Source organism: Thalassophryne amazonica, chromosome 7, assembly GCF_902500255.1.
Source record: "Thalassophryne amazonica chromosome 7, fThaAma1.1, whole genome shotgun sequence".
NCBI classification, from domain to species: Eukaryota; Metazoa; Chordata; class Actinopteri; order Batrachoidiformes; family Batrachoididae; genus Thalassophryne; species Thalassophryne amazonica.
The window spans coordinates 1,683,232-1,691,884 of record NC_047109.1 but is presented as its reverse complement, the minus strand read 5'-3'; the positions used below and the strand labels follow the sequence as shown (position 1 = coordinate 1,691,884).

Here is an 8,653-nt window from a genome sequence, read left to right as displayed (position 1 = left end):
GTGTGTGTTGTTTTTTATGTGATATATGTGGTGTGGTATATATGTGTGTGTGTGTGTGTGTGTGTGTGTATATATATATGTGTATATATGTGTGTGTGTGTGTGTGTGTATATGTGTATGTATGTATGTGTTGTTTTTTTTTTTTTTTAAACGTGGTTTGCTCCACTGGCTGCTCTCCACCTCCGCAGATGAAGCGAAAGGAAGCGCACTTTAAATTAATCATGTTTAACTGTTCAAAAAAATGCCTATATTCAGATTTGATAAGTTTTTCTCAACAGGCTGTAGAGTTAATTTATCAGTGCAGCTGTTGTGGAAATGTTGCACTCCATTTTTTCAAAGGCTTTGTTTTTCGCCAAGTATCCACAGAAAACAAAGAATTTGACTTCGGTTTGAGCTGCTTTGTACGGCATGTAGAAATATACACTAAACACTGAATAAATCACAGTAATAAAAAGTGTAAATGAAATGTGCAATAGTAAAAAAAAAAGAATGTCCTGTCCGCAGACTGAAGATTTCACAGAGCACCTGGGCTTATGGTTTGGCAAAGCTCCAAAACTTTTAATAATGTAAAAAAATAATTACCTGGGAAAACAGAGAGAGAGGGAACATCCTTAACTTAAAAATCTGCATGATGGCACAGCGACATTGTGCCATTGCTTAGGGAGAGCCCTGCCACTACTGATATTGTTTAAAAATACAAAAGTACTTTTTTTTTATCCGATTACTCAATTAATCGATAGAATACTCGATTCCAAAAATATTTGATAGCTGCAGCCCTACCTGGAACAGATTCAGTTCAATTTATTTAATTTATAAAGTGCCAACAAAGCTGCCTCAAGGCGCTTCACACAAGTAAGGTCTAACCTGACCAACCCCCAGACTTCCCGTCTGTGTGGCACAGAAAAGCAGCATGAAGTTAAACATCTCTTCAGTCTGAGATTTAGTTTAGTCGATGAACTCAGAAGTAGTGTTGGTGCTAACTTTACCTGGTGTTCTTTGTGTCCATGTTTTCTAAATGTCAACAATCTCTGTCCTCCAGGACTCAGATGTTTCAGCCTCCAGACCTCAGTCTGGTAGCCATAGTGATAAGGCCAGTGTGAAGTTGGAGGATGATTGCGATCTGTCAGAAAACAAAGGAGATGATGTCAGCGGGCTGATCAACTCTGATGGTGAGGAAGAGGACTGGAGGCCCGTCGTCATCGGTAAGTCCTCTGGCCACACAGAGCTTCTAGATGTTTTTGACTTGTTTTTCAGCCACATCACAGCTGCAGCTTTCACATGTTTATTCTTTAAACCTCCATGTCTGGAAGCATTCACCGCACTAGATAAATACACTGGGTCTGGATGGCAACCACTCAGGCAGACAGTCAGTCCACCCCACCTTTCTGAACTAGGCACCTATCTGCTGCAGCCAGGTGGAACATGGTGTGTGTACGGAGGAACACGCTTCAGCCACAACACTCGCAGTGCGACTCATTCAGTTTTATTTGTGTAGCTCCAAATCACAACTCCGGTCTTCTAAAGGAGCCTCACAAGAGCAGGGTCACCGTCCACTGTGGCAACCACAACCAGTGTTGCCACAGTTACTTTGAAAAAGTAATCCAATTACTGATTACTGATTACTCCTTGAAAAAGTAACTTAGTTACTTTACTGATTACTCAATTGTAAAAGTAACTAAGTTAGATTACTAGTTACTTTTTTAGTTACTTTCCCCAGCTGCCGACAACAACCCACGTCAACATGACAATGATACCTGTTTTGCCAAAACTCACTTTATAGTCACCCTTTCTTGACTTCAATGAAAATAAATACTTGTTTTATAAAAAGTAAAATAAAGACCTCTTTCTTGACCTCATATTTAACTGTTGACAGCACTGTAACAGTAAAACTTGCAATTTCAAACCTACATTGTTTATAAATGTAACTATTAAATTCTAACATTTTTCTAACATTTAAATTCTCTCTAAACATTTTACTTGTCGAAATTATTATTATTTTAAGTAGTATTAGTAGTTGTAGTAAAAAAACAGCTTCAAAACTGGACCTTTAATCTAGGGGTGTTGTGGGGGAGGGGGGCACATCCTTGCCCCACGCCCCCATTCCATCTGGATTCGCCCCTGCTTTGGCGTTTGAGCACAAAGAATGGATAACATTTATTTATGCAGAAAACATGACCAGATTTACAGGTAAGAAAGTTTTATTGCGTTTTCACATCATGTGGTCCTCAGAAAGAGAGTTTAGGTGCATTTGAGTGGAAAATAGTGTTAGTTGTTGACGTGTCGCCGAGGATCAGCTGTTTTTAACGAGACGATAGAGCGGCTCAGCTCAGAATTCTAAATGAAGGAGGAAAAAAGTATAAAAATGTCTTCGTAAAGCTCAGTGCAGGTGTGCTGATCACCGCCCTTTAAGAGGTGAGGACGAGTCGAGCAGCTGCAAAAAAACGCGGATGAAAAGCTCACAGCTCGCTTAAAGTGGGACGTTCAGTCGAACCCCGACCTCCTGCCCACAGACCAAGTTTAATGCTGCTATCGACCCACAATGAAAAATAATAGTAACGCACAGTGACATGGAGAAGTAACTTTAATCTGATTACTGACTTGGAAAGATTAACGCGTTAGATTACTCGTTACTAAAAGAAGTGGTCAGATTAGAGTAACGCGTTACTAAGTAACGCGTTACCGGCATCACTGACCACAACAATGTAAAACATCAACAGAATGATTTGTTACAGCTAACGACAATGAAAGTGAAGTTGATCAAACAGACAATAAAATTCAAACTATTAAAACCGGTGCAAATCAGTACCATTAAAACCGTGTTGGTTATCAGAAAGAGAAAACTGGAAAACTGTTCCATAAAGAAGGTGCCCAATAAGAAAAAAGGCCCCTGTGACCAGCTGACTTCTTCACTCTCATAACACACAGCAAACCTGGATCAGACAGATCAGAACAGACAGTGCCACCTGGTACATATTGTGTCAGTAAATCAACTAAATACTCCTCATCTTTATCTCCCTAAGCAGCCACTCGTTTGACACAAAGTCATTCCAGATCCTCCAGAGAGACCTGGTACCAAAGGCATCCAGTTCTCACCTTTGTTCACTGCTTCCAGTCCAAGTCTGACAACCAGACAAGAAGCACCCGGGCCCTAAAGACTTGGACCTTCATTCTCTCGCAAAGACATCAGCATCACCAACCACCTCTGACCTTTGACCTCATAAGACAATGATTCTCAAGTTTTTCCTCAAGTACCACCTGACCAACACGTTTTCTATCTCTCTCCGCTGCCTAAGCACAGTGGCTTGATTAGTTGCACACCTGAGTGAGATAATTGGCTTGTGGCAGAACAAAGAGAGATGAAAACTGTGTAGGTCAGCTGGTCCTTGAGGATCGGGTTGACATCTACTTCTCAGGCATCTCTGGATCCAGAGACATGAACATCACTGCTGAGATCAGTGAATGTCTCTACAAATTCAACACGTTCACCACATGCAGATATAATTCTGATGGATGAGTCTGGGAACTTACTGAAAGCCTGGTTTTTAATCTTGTTCTGCTTCTTCACTCCCTTCTGAAGTGCTGCAATCACAGTATCCATTGATTCCACAAAAATCACAGCATCATGCACAAATTTGAAGTTGGTAAACTTTTTCTCCCCAACAAAAGCATGTAAACCACTCATTTCCACAAGCCGACCCAACACCCGGTCCATCCCAGCATTGAGCAGTGTTGGGACCAGAACACATCCCTGATGAACACCAGAATTCACTCTGGTTTCTTCCTCTGCTCCATACAGCACTCACAGTACCTGTGTCCAAGGACGACACATCCAGGCTGGACAAACTGATCAGGTGGGCTGGCTTTGTGGTTGGCATGAAGCTGGACTCTCTGGTGACGGTGGCAGAGAAGAGAACACTGGACAAACTGCTGGACATTATGGACGATTCCACTCAGCCTCTGCACACCGTCATCAGCAACCAGAGGACAGACTGCTCCTTCCCAAGTGCAGGACCAACAGACTGAAAAACTCCTTTGTCCCTCAGACCATCAGACTATATAACTCCTCACTCAGGGAGAGGAGGAGGAACAGGAAGACAGAGGATGGGAAGGAGAGGAACAGTAGTAGACAGTAAACCAGTAGCAATCAGTATTTATATTTTGCAAACTGTTTTTTTCTTTTTTCTTTTTTCACTTTTGATGCTCTGTGTGCTTCTTACCTTGTGTGCTGCTGGAAACTCAGTTTCCCTGATTGAGTCTTCCCAAGGGATCAGTAATGTTCTGTCTAATCTACAGGATGGTTATAATGTCCAGCAACTTGCTGTGGATCCCACAGGTTCTCAAGACGTGACAGAGATCAGCTTGGTCATGAGGATTGCAAAAAAAATAATCACGGCCGTGTTCAGTTTGTACTCAGGGACATTGGATGTGGTCAGTGGTTGACCTGTGTGTTTTGAAGCCAGACTGAATCCTGTTAAGAATAATTTTATAGGTTCGCTGGTGCCGGTACACATCTCCAGGTTCCGTAGAGTCGAGCAGATAAGTCTACAATTCTCCTTGGACAGGAGATCAGTACAGTACTTTACCCAAGACCAGAACCAGTTCACAGCTGGATGAAGTGAGACAGTGCAGGTTGTCTTGTCCAAGGACAAAGACAGGTAGCATGAGTGGGATTCAAACCCAGGTCTACATATTAGCAGACCAGCTCCGTATTCACTGAAGTACTTGGTTCCTGTTAAGAGTAGTCCACTTTGTATAAACTTTTACGTGAGTTACAAGCAGGCAGAAACTTGATAATGGAGGAAACGGAGCTTGAGATAAATGATCAGTGTCACTGATTGTCATTTCTCATCACCTTTATTGCTGTGACAGATCAAGACGTCTGTGCAGAGGTCCAGACAGGTGAGCGCAGCGATGGAAAAGGGAAGTACTGCTGCCCGGTTTGCGGCCGTGACTGCTTCAAGATGTCCGCACTGCAGAAACACCTGCGGATCCACTCAGGCGAGCGGCCGTACCAGTGCGCCATCTGCAAGAAGAGCTTCACCCAGCACGTGCACATGACCGAGCACCAGAGGATCCACACCGGAGAGAAGCCATACGCCTGTCCAGACTGTGACAGGCGTTTCACTTTCTCCAGTGCGCTTCGGCGCCACCAGCGGGTGCACAACGACGCCCGGCCGTATCAGTGCGAAGTCTGTAGTAAGTGCTTCAAGCATCCGAGCGCCCTGAAGAGCCACCAGCTAACGCACTCCGGCGTCCGGTACCAGTGTCCGCTCTGCACCAAGAACTTCAGCCGGGCGTTGGAGCTCAGCTACCACGTGGATATGCACTCAGACAGCCGGCCGTATTTCTGTCACATTTGCCAGAAGAACCTCAGCAACGCAAAGATCTTCCGCAAACACATGAAGAAACACGAGTCACCGACTTCAAAGTTGTCACTGATGACGCAGCTGCGCAAGGAGCAGGTCGAGGCACTTGTAGACGCGTGAAGGTACAACAGAGCACCAGAGCCACGGTTTGGACAGGGGGAAAGAAATCTGAGGTTTGTAGGGTAAAGTTTCAAGAAGACGTTGATAATTTCACTGTAAATTAACTCTACAGGAAAAATGACACCACATTAAAAAGCCGTTTCTGTGATGTTAAAAACAGTCTGTGCAGTGACATATTTTGCATTTCTGAATTGTGTAATTTGCAGGCTGAATTTCTCACCTTTACACCATAACTCATCTCCATCCCATCAACATGGCTACCATGGATATGTTTACATTCACACCCAAAGCCTGGATTAGTTGGTAGATCCAGGATCTGGGGATGTTAATCCAATTTGACCGGTTCTTGGAACCAAAGTGAGGCTTTGGTTAGGCAAGAAGGAGTCCATCATCATCTGAGATGGTTACGTGCAGCTGTGGTCATTGAACGTGGTGAGTCCTTGAGGACTCCTGTCTGATTTCATCTGTCAACCTGTCCATCACCACTGCAAACAGTGTAGTTCTACCTCCATCTTGAACACACCTGTCATTCCTGCTGCACATCTCACCGCTGTTACACTGTCCTTGGACTTATCTTGCACCACCCTCACATGTCTCCCTGCCACTCCGGACTTGCTCATACTGGGCCTCATGTGTCAACGTTGCGTACGGCGATATTTCAGCGTATATAGGGTGTATGCGAAAATGGCTGCGCTACTTGGCATTTATCAATGTGGTCGTTGGCGTACGGTGCGCTGAAAATATACACCAGGTCGAGAGGTGGTGTAAATTATACACCAAAATGAACCAGCACTGGAATCCACATAAAAATGAAAATGATCAACATGATAAACAGTGCCATCATACAAATCAATGCATATGTTAAATAAATAACACTTTCTTGATTATACTACATAATAATTAATACAAATCCCGCTTTTGCGGGAGTGTTGGTCTCGAGCACGATCCGTGGCCACAGCGCTGACTGCAAAGAAAGCGCTGCTCGCCTTTTTCTCCAGACTTCGAGCCTGGACCCAGAGCAGCGCTGAGCTTAACTTTATGTGGTGTGATCGTTTTAGACAATGGAATTGATCATTACAACTGTAGTGTTCTCATTCCCTTCGCCCGTGCTGCAACCAGGTTTTGTCTTCTCCATTCGTTTGTTACAATAAAATAAATAAATACATTTAAAAATAAAGAAATCTGAAAAATTATTCTTGTCTTATTAATTGAGCGAGCAAATATCCACATGTCAAGAATCATGTGAAAAGAGAATACAGTGGTCCCTCGCTATAACGTGGTTCACCTTTCGCGGCCTCGCAGTTTCGCAGATTTTTTTAGTCCAATTTTGCATGCTTTTTTTACAGTGCATTGTGTTCTGCATCTGTTTGTAAGAATCTTCTCGCCCAGAAGAAAAAAGAGCGCCAACAACTACCCATAACTGTGTTCACTCGGAAAAAGACACCTGCAGCGAGGTTTGACTCAGTGGAAAAAGGCGCGGCGTCAGGACGAAGGGGCATGATCAGAGGAACTGTGAAATCCTGGTCAGTCACTATTAATAATTTCTTATGTGTCCAACCTTGTACGTTGATCGTTAAAATTAAATTCTTTAGTTCTAAAAGCCATCGTAATTATTTATAGGAAAACGTTCTATTTTTATTTCTCAAACAAATGTTTGGGCCTGAAAACAGGTTGGTCTTATTTTTCTACAAAGGTTTGAACTTTGAGAGTGTTTACACACGAGAGAAAAGTGAGAAAATGTTCATGCCTGATTGAGAAAAGTGTATAAAGTGGTTTTACAGCTTTAAAACGTCTATAATAATTGTAAAAAATAACGCTGACTACTTTGCGAACTTCGCTTATTGTGGGCTATTTTTAGAACGTAACTCCCGCGATAAACGAGGGACCACTGTAACACTTTTTTGATTATACTACAAAACATTTAATACGACGGCCGCTTTTTATTGGCACGCGTCGTGATTGGTGGAGTTCTTTTTCTTTGCCGTCTCCCTGGCTTCCATGTCGTAAAATGAGGGTGTGTCTGAAGCGGAGTCTGAATATTCATGGGCGTGTTCATTATAATTATGATTGTTTTCACCCGCCGCATTTATCAAGGTCACGTCGGGCGTACGCCGGAAATAGGCAGGTGCGCACTGCTTGATACATGTCACGGCAACTTTGGTGTACTTCAAATTTACACCGTAAATTTACGCCACAAGTGCGCAATGTTGATACATGAGGCCCAATCTCTCTACATCATTTTCTTCATTCATCAGTTGCTCAGAACATTCCCTCCACCTTCTCAGCATGCTGTCCTTGCTTGTTGGCACATTACCATCTGCGTCCTTTACCACTCTAACCTGCTGGACATCCTGTCCAGCTCAGTCCCTTTGTCTGGCCAATCTTCATAAGTCTTTTCTCCTCATTCAGAGTTTACCTTCTTGTACATGCTGTTTCCTCAGTATTTGCCTGTCCTCTTCCTCCTTACGCCGTATCTCCTGTGCTGTTGTCATATTCTGTTGGTGTTATCGATGCATCAGTCATAACTGTTAAGAATGGCTGAGCCAATGGTTGGGCAGATTTCCTGGATGAGTGGTTGGTTTGACCTTATGAATATGTTGCTGTGACAACCAATCTGGCAACTTTTACGATAAATCAGCGAGCCTGTGACCACACCAAATCTTCAACAGTTTAATCATGAAACAATAATCTGCCTGCACAGAGTGAAGCTCCTTATCAAAAAGCTTCCTAGTTTCCATCGGTGCTTATTGTGCCCCCTACAGGACAGCTGTGCTGCAGCAGCGCGGTTCTGAAGCCATTTCAAAACTGATGTCACATGAACGCAATGCAAATGTCCTGAATTATTTAAAATGTCACTCAGTAGTCTGTGGCTGTCAAGAATTCAGCATTTAAATTTTTGGCCATATGGTTTGGAGAAGTGGACAAACCGTACGATGACTTTAGTCCTTCTGGATACGTTGCTTTCAGTTTAGTTCAGACTTGTCACATTTTAAGTTGAGAAATCTGTAAATAAATTCTGGACATTTGGGAAATAAATCTGACTCTTTTATTTTATAGATCTTTCACCAAAATCCAGCATTTACAAAACGCTGAGTCATCAGCTTTCCGTACTGATCAGTATTGATTCATTATTGATCTCTGGAGATGATCATGTTAATCCCCTCAGC

General features: G+C 43.0%; 1 protein-coding gene across 2 annotated transcripts in view; it reads left to right on the top strand.

The window, feature by feature from the left end:
• LOC117513551 (zinc finger protein 436-like) overlaps nucleotides 1-6,288 on the top strand; it is a 31,795-nt gene extending 25,507 nt beyond the window's left edge. For both annotated transcript variants that reach the window (XM_034173709.1, XM_034173707.1), the window contains exons 7-8: nucleotides 1,040-1,202; nucleotides 4,870-6,288. In XM_034173709.1, coding sequence (XP_034029600.1) covers nucleotides 1,040-1,202; nucleotides 4,870-5,486 — 780 coding nt within the window. In that variant the 3' untranslated portion in view covers nucleotides 5,487-6,288. The remainder of the gene's footprint in view (nucleotides 1-1,039; nucleotides 1,203-4,869) is intronic.
• Nucleotides 6,289-8,653: the final 2,365 nt, after the last annotated feature.